This window comes from Sinohyriopsis cumingii, unplaced genomic scaffold, assembly GCF_028554795.1.
Source record: "Sinohyriopsis cumingii isolate HCF-2022 unplaced genomic scaffold, ASM2855479v2 utg000426l, whole genome shotgun sequence".
Taxonomy (NCBI): Eukaryota; Metazoa; Mollusca; class Bivalvia; order Unionida; family Unionidae; genus Sinohyriopsis; species Sinohyriopsis cumingii.
This window is the reverse complement of record NW_028315897.1, coordinates 2,922,503-2,938,486: the sequence shown is the minus strand read 5'-3', so window position 1 is coordinate 2,938,486 and position 15,984 is coordinate 2,922,503. Positions and strand designations below refer to the sequence as shown.

At 34.4% G+C, this 15,984-nt stretch overlaps 1 protein-coding gene across 5 annotated transcripts in view; it reads left to right on the top strand.

Moving 5' to 3' along the window:
• Positions 1–15,984, top strand: part of LOC149774077 (E3 ubiquitin-protein ligase TRIM56-like) — a 106,062-nt gene that overhangs the window by 38,859 nt on the left and 51,219 nt on the right. For 2 of the 5 annotated variants that reach the window (XM_089945806.1, XM_089945803.1), the window contains one exon: positions 1,353–1,376. In XM_089945806.1, coding sequence (XP_089801932.1) covers positions 1,353–1,376 — 24 coding nt within the window. Of the gene's footprint in view, positions 1–1,352; positions 1,377–2,735; positions 2,760–8,842; positions 8,867–15,984 lie in introns of all 5 variants that reach the window. The other 3 variants (XM_089945802.1, XM_089945804.1, XM_089945807.1) reach the window with 3 other exon arrangements.

The following is a 15,984-nucleotide window of genomic DNA, read 5'->3' as shown; positions in this document are numbered from 1 at the left end:
AACACTTCCAAAGAAGTGTATTCAGATTGGTCTGAAATACCCCATAGTGTAAGATTTGCTAATCAGATTCTCGTTATTGTTCGAGAATGTACACACCAGCACAGACACAAAAACACTTTTCATCATTATTTTGTATAAAAAAATGAAACACACACTGCCAATTTATACAAATCTAGTAAATAGCATTTTGCCGTCCTATGACCGTGCTTGATCCACGTTTTTCTTTTCTTTTTCAAATTACATCGATTGACGAAAATAATATTGTATTATCTAATGCAGAGAGAACGGTTCTTACAATCTCATAGCGTAAGATGAACTGTTATGAAAAGTGCAAGTTTCTTATTTTCCTTTCTTCTAATATTCAAATATCAACAAAGGATTATCTGCTGGAAGACGTATCAAGTGTGCAATGTGCATTTAATTAGGATAGTGTCGTCTGTGCATAATGTACTACCTATTCCTTTTCCTTGATGAAAATAGTGAGGAAACCTGATAAGATTTTCTAATCATATTATCTTGGTCTTTCAAGAATGTCCACACCAGTACATACACAAAAAATATTTGTATCGTTTGTGTGTAAGAAATAAACATACACTGCCAATTTATACCAATGTACTGAACTATCATGTTGGATATAGTGTCCTGTAGAGAGAGAGAGCGAAATGTTCTGCAGGCATTTGTGCAACAAAAAAAACTCTTTAATTATACAAATTAATCAAATACTGAAGAAAGAGCATGGATTTGGAAAAACGAATGACAGCTAATGTCTTCAAAAAATCAGCAGATGAGCATTTTTGAAAACGCTATACTTTTCTGAAATAAAACAATATTGGTTTTGTTTGCCCACTTTCCTGATCACACATTACCGCACCGAGGTACGTTTTACTTATACCAGTCCACACGACAATTGAGAGATGAGTGACTTGATAATTATACACACAGTTCGAGGGCAAATGCAGTGAAACAATAATGAAACACAAACTTCAGAGAGGCAGTGTATATTTGATGATAGGCTGTCTGCCGTTTAATTTGTTGTTGGAATTAGCAGCACACTTTTCCTTTTTGCCTACATTTATATAGTACCAAAGTGATGAAACATTACAGGATAAATAAAGGAAAACAGTTCCAATTCAAAGATTTACATACGAGGCAAAGGGTAAAATATATTATTTAAAACGACAACTGTTTGGGATTACTTTGTTTCATGTAATGACTTACACTGTGTATTTTGCCCTGTATTTCCATTTACGAGTATGACGAATTTGTGTATACGTGTCCTCTCCCTTTCTGGAGAGCATATAAAAGGGATTGATATCATCTTCTCTATTATCGGACTTATTCTATTCTTTCAGGAAGAAAGAGAGAAAAAAGAAAGAGTAAGTAAAATATAGATACTCTGCGTAAATAAGCACAAATCATATATTACTTGCATTTAATATGTGGTGTCTAAGACGAATATATTTATGAAAAGTAATTATTCTCCAAAATTTCCTGACTTTAACCACTTACCAAGAAAGGGTTATATTCAAACCCTTGTCATATTGATTCTATATCACGCATTTATTGCTCTTGTGGGAAAAAGAAGTAACGTCCTTCTTTTAGTAAATACGTACAAACGGACACTTTTATGGGCTAATTAATTATACGTTTGTTTCATGAGGTGACTATTATAATTCTACATTTACCGACCAGCTGTCCATCGTGTTAAATTACTGGCTGCCCGGCCTTGAACTTTACAATCCTTGTTTGATGATAAACGATATCCCACCTATGGCATTCATAGATTCGCCATCGGATACACACATGCATCCTAAAACGATATTATATATTAATTAGACACTGACACAGAACACACACACTCTCACGCACAAAACGAAACAAACAATTGAGCCAGAAACACCGACACCCTAGTTGTATATATAAAGGGGGCATCGCTCACTTTTTCACGCAGAAAATACGTGAGCCAAAACTCACATTAAAAGATACTGTAGTTTTTTTACGTCTGCAAGTGGGAAACAGTTCTCATTCAGTAATTATACACAGTGAGATTTACCGACCACCGAATTATCGTACTCGTTTCAAAAGGGGCATGCTATGTTATAATACTTATTGATTATTCGGTCCTTACCGTTCCATGCTTGATATAAATGTTGACAGAAAACTCTACCCGGATACATAATGTGACCAAGCGTGCATGATATTGTACATTATTACATGAAGGGAATGTAATTAAGTAAGTTGTTTCGCTGTCTGGACTTTAAGTTTTTAAATGTGCACACAATTTACATGGTCGATTAACATTAGTGTACCACAGGGAAATGTTGTTTTGTACACGACACGTCATGGCCTCAACAGAAAACATATATATTTGTAGCTAATGTGCATTACCAGATTGTATTGTTTGAAAGTACAGACACAGCTTAAATTAACGTTAGTTTGTTAGTTCCTTTATACACAATGATTAGACGATATGTTGCAATTTGCTCAAATATTTCTTAGTCATAACAACACCTTTGTCTATGGTTTATTGCATTGCCACCATCCTACGTTCGTATTGATAGTTTTAGGATTTTATAGCGAAATGTCAACTATGCATCATCATTTATTTATTTTTGTTGTGTCTCACGTTGGATTTTCATTTGTGAATGTCTGCATCCGTATATACTTCCCATTTTGAGAGCAAATATGTTGGATATTTCATCTTGACTAATATCAGATTTATTCTTTTCTTTCAGGAAGAAAGAGAGAAGAAACTAAGAGTAAGTACAATTTTAGCTGCTTTCAGTAAATAAGTACAAAGCATGCATCCCATACAATTACTATATGATATATAAGTCGACAATATTTATAAAAAAATAATTAATAACCAAATGTTCATCATTTTGTACAATTACCAAGGAAGGATTATTTTCAAACCCTTTTCTAATTCATATAATTTCTATATTATTATTTTTATATCGCACATGTATTGCTTTTGACGGAAAAGGAGGTGGAAGGGTGTTTTCAATAAATGCGTACAAACGGACACTTTAGTGGACTAATACATTATACGTTTGTATCAATCTGTGCCTATTATAATATGACACTGTCAGACCAGCTGTACGTCCTGTTAAATTATTGACTGTCCGCTCCATAATTTTACAAGCATTGTGATGATAATTAGTGGCTTTTTTGTTATAAATTTATAATGTTGCTAACATACTCTGTTTGATCCGAAAGTTAAAGTTCACAAGAGGCACAATGTAATCATAAAACTTGTTTCCGCGTCCGGAATAAAATTTTATAAATACCGGAAACACTTTCTTGTTTTAACATATTCATCAAAACATACGCGATGCGTAATCTCTAAAGCGAAAACGAAGCCACACAAGATATAAGGTCTGCACGGTTTCTGTTGTTATTTGAGCAATTAATACATTTTAATATGTATTAAGGATCACTGAGTTTATCTTTAGAAAGTAGCTGTTCACTAACAATATTGAAATGAAAAGGTCAAGTTAGTACTTTATAGAGTTAATACTTTAAGCTATACGTAACTACTCTGGAGTATGTTAAATGGTATTTTAAAACACATTGTGACATAACTACTCCAATATTGACCCACTTGTATAATTATATATTTTAGTCTTGCAGGCATGCGTGGGTACAAGTTATTATATATATATATATATATATATAATTGTATTAAATGATCCCAACAATTGTCAAGGCGTTCCACACATCGTTGTGCAAAATAAGAACGTAGGCGCTTTCTTGAATAACGACTGACTGCATTGACAAGTGAAAGCGGGGGTTAATCTATCAAACTCAAACTGATTTCCGAAAAGGGTACTCGCCATATTAACAGGTTTAGTATTTAAACATTGGTCTATAAATTGTTACGCAGACCTGGTTTCAGATTATTTTGTCATCAACTGGCTTGTTTCAAGCCATTTGATTTGATTGTCTCTAATAGCGTTAGGAATGTTTAGAGAAGTAAGGTATCGAAAAAAGTTTTTTTTGTATATATTCATTATACATTAATAGTGTTCGTGTATCTGTCTACGTGTTTAAGCATTATATACAATTTCTACTTGTAACATAGGAAACAAAAACAGTTATATTATAATTATTTTAATGTTGAATCTGTCACGTATTTGATTACCATATATATATATATATATATATATATATATATATATATATATATATATATATATATATATATAATATTGCCATAATTTACAATTTCCTATACTGTATGGTGGTTTTGTTGCTAATTGTACAGATATTATCAAAACTCTAGACATTCAAGTTGTGTTGAAGAGGTTCATGATTATTATTGAGTAAACTCGAAGTATTGTCTCTCCTATTTATATCACAGAACAAAATTTGTGTAGTTTTCATTATTAAACTAATACTGAAAATTTGCATAACAGATTTGGTAACAGTTAGTCGAAATTATAAAACGATATGTTTTTCTTCTGCATTCCATACCGGTAAATAGGGCCGATATCATGTTTCTATTCGTGACGTTACACATTACTTTAAAACATGATATAATAATTATTGATTATTCATACTCAGCATAATGTTGCAAACTATTCAGCAATTTCAACACGAAAATTAAACCAAAATGGCGTCCCATGACTCAACCATTATCGCCATAATATTTACTATATAAGGAATATCAAGTTTCATTTTATATTTTAATTTTGCTTCTGATTTAATTTGTATGTGCATACATTCTTTTGAACTCGCGTATCCAATTGCCTTTTATAAACCTTTTATTTTCATGTTGGAACTTTCTTGTATGACTTCCGTCTGCCAAACACAAGGTAACGAGTTAAAGGCTCGCGTCATCCCAATCTGGTTATATATTTTTTTTTAAAACAATTTAATGTAGAATCTTTCTTTCAACCTCGCTGATCGCAATTTTTAAATTTTAATTTTTTTTTTTACTGTTTAATTTGAAATGTTAGAAGAAACAAGGTTCGCACCCATTAACTACTAACTTTCTTCTATACTAAGGTTTGCTAAGCAACAAGTTGTCAGTTCGAAATTCGCGGCACCCCATTTGTTTATTTTGAAAGTTTCTGTATGACTAACGCCTGCCAAATACTCGGTTCCGAGTCTGATTTTCGCGGCATCGCAGTTTTGTTTTTATTATTTCTTTTTTAACTTTTGTGTAGAAACTTTCTTTTCTTACTATGCTTGCCAAACAAGAATTCGCTAGTTCGAAAGTTGCAGCATCTACTTTGTTGTTTGTTACTTGTTCATGTTTGAACTTTCTTTTAAACTCGCGCATTCCAAAGATTTATTGCGTTATTTCTTACTTTTTATATTTATGTTTAAACTATCTTGTATTCTAACGCCTGTCAAACAAGAGGTTGCGAGGTTGAAACTTAAGGCATCCCAATTTTTTATTTTACTTTTTATTTTTTTGTTTGTTTTTGATGTTTTCGCTCATCACAATATTTGTATAATTGTTTTACATTTTTAGATGTATGCTGGTACTGTCTTTAATTACTCCCGGCATATAGCAGATTTCATCTGCATAGTACATGGATTGTCCCTATCTGTTACGTTTGGAGTCACTTTGCACACCAAATTCATCTGCAATCTCAGCATTCTGTCCTAAACGTTGTCACAATCAAGTATAATTTATTAGCGGGAGGTAGTGCGATTTTCCTAGACAAGTCTAGTCGCCACTGAACGGTATCCCTCATTAAACCGTAGGTACAAAATCGGCAATTTTCAGCAGATACTGTATGCAACACAATTACATCCTCAGACCCGTTAATAATCTAAAAACATGAAATAACACACTAGTTTTCAAATGTATAGCAATAAATGATTCCTGATATTTTAACAGCTGACTGTTTATTGAATATTTCATTATCAAAAGTACTTCCAGGCTTTATGTACAAAGACAACATTCTAGGTGTGCGATACTGAAACACAGATTAGACAGAGGTATCGAATGCCATATTACCCATTCAAAATCAAATGTGGATGGAAAAAAGAAGAATGTCAGAGGAAACCTCGTCATTACGAGATGAGTTATAAAACAAATAAAAGAAAACGAGTCGGGTTGTACCTTGTTTTTAATCGACGTTAAAAGTGTTCACCGAACAGATATTATACGAACAAATGAGTCTTTTAATTAGTATTTTAACTGCATATTAAACGGGGAAAATCAACAATAAAATATGCATAATTGAATTTCCGGCAATGGTGGCCATCTTGTAACTCTTGTCATCGTTGCTATTGCTGAATGGATGGTCATGTTAACATGAAATGTTCACTAAGATACTTACTATGATAAAAATGGTGCCGATCTGAGGTCATGTTGTGGCCGAGTGGTCTAAAGCACTCATCGTTTCGGATCACTGCTATCTCACGTCTGTCTGTGTGGGTTCGCCTCTCGGGCTCGGCCAATGTGGGTATGTGAAAAGGCTTGCCAGTAGGTTCTCGTGGTTCTTTCCGGGGTTTCCCTGGTTTTTTCTCAACCGTTTATACTGGCCGTCATGCATAGCCTATCTTGTGCTGAAAAATGACGTTAAGTCCTATAATAATAACATCAAATCAAACAGTCATTTTTCCATCTGCTATTTCATCCAAAACCATTTTGTTGTGCTTTTTACAAAGTGTTCCTTACAAAACAAAATTCTAATTTGAATGATGCGTGAATACAACAAATACTATATGCAGTATCCTCATGGCCTTTTTTGTACTTAATCATTTTATTTGTATTTAATCATTTTATTTGTACTTGATCATTTTATTTGTATTTAAACATATTTTCTATGTTTCATCGTTAATGTTTTCACAGTGGAACCGTTTATCAATTTGTTTATCCCTTAATGTTTCAGTACCGAAAACGTTTACTTTAATTTTAATCGAAAGTCTGCCAAATGATAGTAATATTTCTTAGCAGATATGTGGATTGTTTTTTCATTAGTGATTTTGATTTTTAGATTGTGCTTTTAGCTACCAATTGACTTGGTGTCCTACGTTAGTTGCATCAATATCATTACATTTAAACATCGCGTTAAATTCAAGCTTTAAATGAAGTCGAAATAACTGCTGTCATCCATTTTGAATTTACGGCTAATATACATTTGATGTTTATTCATTAATTCGGTGGGGATAATACAACTAATTCTGGTCAGAATCATGCCATTGTGAATGAGCTATATCAGCCATTTATACAAGACAAATGATGCAATTATTACAGATATATTTCATCAAGATATACTACATATTTTGGCATTAATAATGATTCATTGGATTCAGCCAGTATAAAGATAGTTAAAAAGCTTATGTGCACGCGACTATGGTTGACATCTTGTTTTGTCATAAAATCATCACGTTTTATACTTATCCACGCCGATAATTATAGCATTTAAGTCCATGCTCCATATATAGGGACATGAATCAATCAGCTTTGACAAAAATGATGCAGTTGACGTTGCCTAACACTTCCAATGAAGTGTATTCAGATTGGTCTGAAATACCCCATAGTGTAAGATTTGCTAATCAGATTCTCGTTATTGTTCGAGAATGTACACACCAGCACAGACACAAAAACACTTTTTATCATTATTTTGTATAAACAAATGAAACACACACTGCCAATTTATACAAATCTAGTAAATAGCATTTTGCCGTCCTATGACCATGCTTGATCCACGTTTTTCTTTTCTTTTTCAAATTACATCGATTGACGAAAATAATATTTTATTATCTAATGCAGAGAGAACGGTTCTTACAATCTCATAGCGTAAGATGAACTGTTATGAAAAGTGCAAGTTTATTATTTTCCTTTCTTCTAATATTCAAATATCAACAAAGGATTATCTGCTGGAAGACGTATCAAGTGTGCAATGTGCATTTAATTAGGACAGTGTCGTCTGTGCATAATATACTACCTATTCCTTTTCCTTGATGAAAATAGTGAGGAAACCTGATAAGATTTTCTAATCATATTATCTTGGTCTTTCAAGAATGTCCACACCAGTACATACACAAAACACATTTGTATCGTTTGTGTGTAAGAAATAAACATACACTGCCAATTTATACCAATGTACTGAACTATCATTGGATATACTGTACTGTAGAGAGAGAGAGAGAGAGAGAGAGAGAGAGGGGGAGAGAGAGAGAGACATGTTCTGCAGGGATTTGTGCAACAAAAAACTCTTTAATTATACAAATTAATCAAATACTGAAGAAAGAGCATGGATTTGGAAAAAAGAATGACAGCTAATGTCTTCGAAAAAATCAGCAGATGAGCATTTTTGAAAACGCTATACTTTTCTGAAATAAAACAATATTGGTTTTGTTTGCCCACTTTCCTGATCACACATTACCGCATCCGCGGTACGTTTTACTTATACCAGTCCACACGACAATTGAGAGATGAGTGATTTCATAATTATACACACAGTTTGAGGGCAAATGCAGTGAAACAATATTAAACCAAGAACTTCAGAGAGGCAGTGTATATTTGATGATAGGCTGTCTGCCGTTTAATTTGTTGTTGGAATTAGCAGCGCACTTTACTTTTTGCCTACATTTATATATTACCAAACTGATGAAACATTGCAGGATAAAGAAAGGAAAGAAAAGTTCCTATTCAAAGATTTACATACGAGGCAAAGCGTACAATATATTATTTAAAACGACAACTATTTCGGATTTCTTTGTTTCATGTAATGACTTACACTGTGTATTTTGCCCTGTATTTCCATTTACGAGTATGACGAATTTGTGTATGCGTGTCCTCTCCCTTTCTGGAGAGCATATTATAGGGATTTAGATCATCTTCTCTAACATCAGACTTATTCTTTTCTTTCAGGAAGAAAGAGAGAGAAAAGAAAGAGTAAGTAAAAAATAAAGATACTCTGCGTTAATAAGCCCAAATCATGTATTATTTGCATTTATTATGTGATGTCTGAGACGAATATATTTATGAAAAGTAATTATTATCCAAACTTTTTATTCATACCCTTGTCATATTGGTTCTATATCACGCATTTATTGCTCTTGTGGGAAAAAGAAATAACGTCCTTCTTTTAGCACATCCGTACAAACCGACACTTGTATTGGCTAATTAATTATACCTTTGTTTCATGATGTGAATATTATAGTTCTACATTGACCGACCAGCTGTACATCGTGTTAAATTATTGACTGCCCGGCCTTGAACTTTACAAGCCTTGACATGATAATTAGTTGCACTTTTCTAAATATATACTATGATTAACATTGTTTTGTTATATCTCACATTTGAAGGTCACAAGCAGGGAAATGTAACCATGAAACTTGCTTTTAGAAATACGGACATCACTTTCTTTTCATATTCAACAAAACATACGGCATGCGTTGCTTGAGTATAATATAGTCATGTCGTTGCTAAAATGATAATGTCACAAAAATTACCGATTTACTTGTATGACCTTCGGTTTTGTTTAGGCTACAATTGATTATTGAGCGCCAAAAGATGAAATTAACATTAAGTGAACGTTTAGTTTATACGTACATGTGGTCTAACAATCCCTGCGCAACTATGTTTCAAAGCACAGTAGGCACAAATCTAATTAGTGATCACAATTACTCTGTAAATGGTGTATTGTCTAAAATGTACTTCATTAAATAGATAGTAAATAGTGTCTAATACTCTGCACATAACATTATTGAATATATACATTCTACACTTTCCGTTTCATAGCAACATTTGTTATATTTAAATGTCCGCTTGATTTTCCACTGAAAATATGACGGAGACAGTACAAATGGCGTAACTATGTTTCAAAATAGCCGCCAAATCTCAAATTCCTGACCATGTTTACTCTATATTGGTACATTTTCTAAAGTGTATTTGGTTTCATTGGTATTAAATAGTGTCTGAAACACTCTTCAGAACAATGTCAAATATTTACATTCTAACCATTATCTTTGATGGCAACGTATGTTAGATCTAAATGTATGTTTAATTTCTCGCTGAAAATATATCGGTTGTAGTCCAAAATATGTGCGTTAGCTCTGTTATTTCGCCAGTAAGCACAATGAGTTTGTTGCTGCTACTCCTTCTAAAATATTAAATAACGGATATCATTAACATTCTTGTAAAACCCGTTCCTCCGGGATGGATGGTCATTTGAAATTAAGTTTGTCCTAGCGATGCCATTCAGACATCGAATATTCCTGTCACGGTGGTGATCTTGAAAACCTTGTTATCAATATTTATCCTGAATCAGTGATTTTATCAGCATAGCGATTTCGCCAAAATACTAATGTTGATGTTTATTTGGTTTTAAATTAAAAAAATGCCCACGCTGCTGGTAATATGTTTGCTAAATGGCATCTTGTCAAGCTTCGCATAACTACGTATTCCTCATGACTGTTCAAGTCTAAATTGTGCTTTCGTTCAACTCCTTCTTGCAATGTATAGTATATACGTACTGACTAGAAATGTTGTTAATCTCATAAGAAGTATGGCACAATGGCATCCATCTTGAACATCTTGTCATTGCTCTTGTTACGACTCTAGATCTTTAACTAAATAGAGTGAACAATTTAAACAAGAAATTACAAAAGACATTTCATAGATCTAGATTACAAATACGAATATTCCAAACAGACATTGTTGTGATTTATATTCCAAATAATTTCAAATGTCCTATCATAATTTCAAAAGTAAATAATGGTTTGGAATTATTTCAAAAGTCTTGAATGTGCTGATGTACCAGTAGTCCGCAAAGTGATGGCGTACAATGCATTAAATGTGCTGAAGTTCCAATAGTATGAATGTGCTTTTGTACCACAATGACACGCTCAAGTATGTATTTTAATGAGCCGCTTAGATTGCCTATAATATAAGTGGGGTTGTTGTTGATGAAGTCGTTACCGTCGCTGTCGCGAATATATGGCTGAAATCCATTGGATGCGGGCCGACGTCTGTCCGGACTAGCGTCCATCTCAAGTTTGAGTAGATCATATTTGCTCTTCCGGTGATAACATCCTTCATAAATTGTCGTTAGGTTGGTGCGCTATCTTCAACCAACCACGACTACAGTTATCACGAGATAAGTACAACGAACTTCAATAACAAGATTACTTGACATGAATTTCAACGTGGGTCATATTACTTAAATGTTTATCAGATCCACGGAGAGGTTTTCTATATTTTCTGTGTTTATTATGCAACGAATCAATGTCGCATAACACAAAAACAGGGTTTACTCAAGTGATATTATCATAGCGGCACAGAGTATGGTATTGAAACGATATGATTACAAAATCACTTCGTCGTCAGATAATTTACAGGAACCCGCCGCTGTCATAGTTTTAGAAATATATTCCCGATACGTTCCCTGGACGAAGCCATTCTGTATATTAGTACGTGCCGCTAATATAATACGCTTATCATCTATGGTCTTCTTGTCACTCAACAGTTCGCGTCGAACTCAGTCATTGTGTTTACATATATAATACTTTAGTGACCGTATGTATGACTACCGTGAACAGTATCTTGATATGTGTTGGTGCCATTATCCACAACTCGAGAAAATCAGCCATATTCATACATTTCCAATAAGGAGAGCGATTCTAATTATAATTTTCCGCGTAATTATTTTGTTCTAAATATTGTCAAGTCGCCTAATATAGTCTTGCAAAAAAGGAAAACAAACAATGTAACAAAATAACACCAAAACCACATTAGTTTCACGTATTTCTTTATCGAACGAAATTGATCTTTATAGTTAAATATAACCAAGAATGATGTTTGTTCTCGAAACAATTAGGACACATGGTTGCCTTTTGTGTAAATATCGACACACTGATTTTTGAGTATATTGACATAGATGTCAGCAACGAGATTACATTACGATTGACATGAATCTTAGAAAGATTATGATCATTATTATTTCTGTGGGATAGGCAATATTAGACATTTAACTTTTTTCTAAATGTGGCAGAATTTCAATGATTTGTATCCATTTCATGTATCAGCGGTCCTGCAGCGTGTCTTTAGCGATTTATATTACCAGTCGTGCAAATGATACTTATTTATCAAATTGTCCTTGAAAATATTACACGCAAATTCACTTTCGCCGGAATGTGACTGAACAATCACCTTGGCTCTCTCCATGCTGTAACGACTAAACTATATAACTTTGCAATGTTTTATTGTTATTTATTAATCAGGAGATTAATCGGTTCAATGGGGAGCCCGTATGTCCCTGAAGCCAGGACTCCGCTAGTAGATGAGTGATCCTTACGTCAGGATATTCTAAAGGGATCTAGGTGCATTGCTGATTTTGCCAATTTTAACAAATGATGTACGATTAAGTGAATTTATTTGGATAAACACTCACATGGCAGAAATAGCAAAATCTCAATGTATAACAGAACATCCCACGCCTGAAGTGCACATATTCCAAAAGGACCTCAAAGAGGACATTGCCAAGTACAAATATGTGGATACACAGCATGTATACGATCCAGCAAAAGCCACACCAAAGTTTTGACGTGGAGGAAAAGGAAACAAAAGTTGTTCAGTACATTTCAGTGGTATAGTTTACTGTCAATTACATCTGCATCTAATAATACACGTTTTACAAATGCTGCACGGTTATAAAAATACGGTCTCCTATACAAAGTGAAATATATTAACTGGATGAAACAGACTCAATCGCGACACTGAAAACTGTACTTTGGGAATTTCTGCAAAATGTGGTACAGATATCAACGTGAATTTATATGTCATAGCCAGATAGGGGAACAGTTGTAGATAACTGTGTTGGAAAGCAGAAAACCACTGTTAATGCATGGAAAACCACACGCAATGTCAGGCCGTCGTAGAAGAGTTTTACGAGTTATATCCCGAGGAATACGACACTACAACAACGCACAAACACGCATTCACCACAAGATTATTTATCTCAAATAATGCCATAGCTGATCCCGTGAATATATCATGATTTGTCGACGACACAATCACAGCTGATGCTGATTTTAAGTTGTCTTGTAGGGCTGTTTATAATTTATTGAACGGATGAGTGCAGATATTCCCACATATAAAACAACCGAACTTGAAAACCGTGGATCGAGTCTTGAGGAAATGCAAGTAGAACGACATTAAATAAGTTCCCTATAGAAGAAAGTGCAGATATCGAACACGTTTGAGCAGGCGTAATTCTGCTACATGACAAATTAGCAGAAAGATATGCCATTTATTATGAGACTTATGGAGGCATATTGCGAGAATATTTCCTTCCCGGGACTATATTTCTCAGAGGGAATAGCGGTTGTCAGTTTATATCTACCTAGAAGGTAATAGGCATTATAGCCGTGAGATGTATCACCTAAAAATGGCATCAGCCACAAAATGAATCACTAAGTAACCAGCACTACCTGTCCATTCCTTGGCACCAACGATTTCATCCAAAGTACCTGTACCACCTGCACCTGCATCATCAGGAATTGCATCGTCTGCGTGGGAAATCGTTCAGTCGTGGATAAACATGCTCTTACTCTGCTTGTTAAAATGTGTGGCTGCTTCAAGAGGTTGTCTGGGTACAATTTGAGCTATGGTGTGAAATCTGTTAATATGGCCGCTGAGGCTGTCGTAATAGTTGCCTGTAATGCAGTAGTGGCGTTAATCATACCGATATCAGCAGGCTAAACCACGTGGAAATTATAACGAGATAAACCACGCCGACGATGACAACAAATATGGTTTATGTACCAATGAGTTTGCAGCGATTACTTGTCGTGTAGTATTCAATCTAATCAAGATTACGTTGCGCAGTATGTACACGTTCCTGAAGTAAGGTCCTATTCGATTGTCTTAGCGGCGGCTTCCCTTTGTCAGCCAACGTTGGTAAATTTGTATGCAGCTACGCGTTGGCCGCATCCTCGTAGGGAAGTGTATCATAACATTTGTCCCTCTCCACTGTCATCATGTGTCTATATATGATGAATTTTATTCAACATGTTTTACTTATCTCTGAACGGTGTTGCCTTGGGAGATCTGGGTGAATTATGTTTAACAATCGAAATAGTGCTGGCCATGTTCAAAATCTCTTTGAGGGGATTCCCTTAAGTAATTTCGTTTGTCTATATTCTTCTGGGCCTATTTCAAGTTATCCAACTGACATTTCTACTATCCTTGTTGTGACTGTTTCCGCGGGTTATTTAAACATAGAGACACATAAACGGCAAGTACAACGACGGGTGTTACATTTCAAAGTGATTATAAAAGACCATAATTATGCTATGACATTGACTGCCAGCGTAGATACAACTATGTATGGTACATTTCAGCGTGGTTTATACCTGACCATAATGCAAACTTGACTGAGTTCGGATCGTTGGTGAATTTGTATGGGTTGATTAAAACTATATTTACCTCATATAAATATATATCAACAGCTTCACCTGGATTCAGAAATTATCCTCAAATACATGTCCATGTAAATCAAATCAGTAAACTCGAGACTAGTCTCAGTAAGTTTTCTAATATATACGTGATAAGCATGAATGTATGTGTGGAAGTGTTCGGAAAGGAGCGAGTTTATAATAGTATCAATCTTGATGTGGTGTAGGCTAAGATCAAGTTATATTATCGAGGTCACGATACGATTTACGAAAATCATGTTGAATTTTGTCATCAAAGATATCTCCGGAAATTGCTATTGTGATAAATGCATAATTATGTCGATTATAAATCTTTATGTTGGCACCACGGATGAGTCATTTGACATGAACAACAATACATTAACAACTATACCAATACTTTCTTTGGAAACCAACCTGGCAAGTAAGTAATAAACGGATCTCTATATATTTTCACTAGCGTTAGTCTCTGCAATTTACACATATTCGACGCCGTTCCCAAACACGTGCGTCCTAATGCAGAGTCAGTACTTGATTTTATCGTCATTACTCATCGGCAGTGCATTTATTGTATCGCACCGAATAGGTTGCCACTCGTCGAAGGAACTTTGACGATGGCGAATAACGGCGGTAATAAATTCATAAACGAATTTATATGATCAAATCGCTATTGGTGACGCAAATAAATGAATATGCGAATTTCCATTACTATAGTGTATGACATCTGTATATTACTATTCTATGTACACATCGATTGTCGGGGAGAAATACCCGACAGATAGTCCCTATGATTTTAAAGAATGTTCATTTTACATCAATGCCAAATACTTTAATTATCAACAGCGTTTCGCTGCCATTGCTAAATGGGAGTATGAAATATGGTATCGAAATGAATCAAAGTACTGTCCCAAATATTTTAGATCCTGCATATGTCACCGATGTAATATTTAGAAATGTCACTGATGATAGGTATAAGCTGTGTTGTTTTTGTTTTGTACAATGTCTGGGACAATCGCGTGGATGAACGGGGAAAAACATTGTTAATATAAACATCAACCACATATGACTAGAACATAAGGCTGATCAGTGGATTTCATTACAAATCCAGTTGCTTTTAAATAAGACCGATGGATAAATGCAAAATGCCATAACGCGGACCCGGACGCACACAAACGATCCACATAAATGTTGTTGATTCCACGCATGGACGACAAGCCGCTCGAGAATGAATAGCAATTCAAGTTAAAGTAGCAAATTAACACGAGACACTCTCCGAGACACATTATATGTGATAAATATCGAATATGAAATGTTCGAAGAGACCTTCGGTAAAATACTGCATTGAGAGTGATCCTGACTTACTAAACATGCGAATTAAATTCAACAATACCTAATTAATCCATCAATCTATAAATCATAAATTATATGATGTTTATTGTATAATTTACTAGCTGTTTAAGTCATTCTTATTGTTATCCTCACCGACCTGACAACCATTTTATTGTCATTTATATCAATTCAATTCAGGTACTTATTACGATATAGTTGAAGTGTAAATAAAAAATCATTCTCGCTCCAGATTTTATATTTGACTTA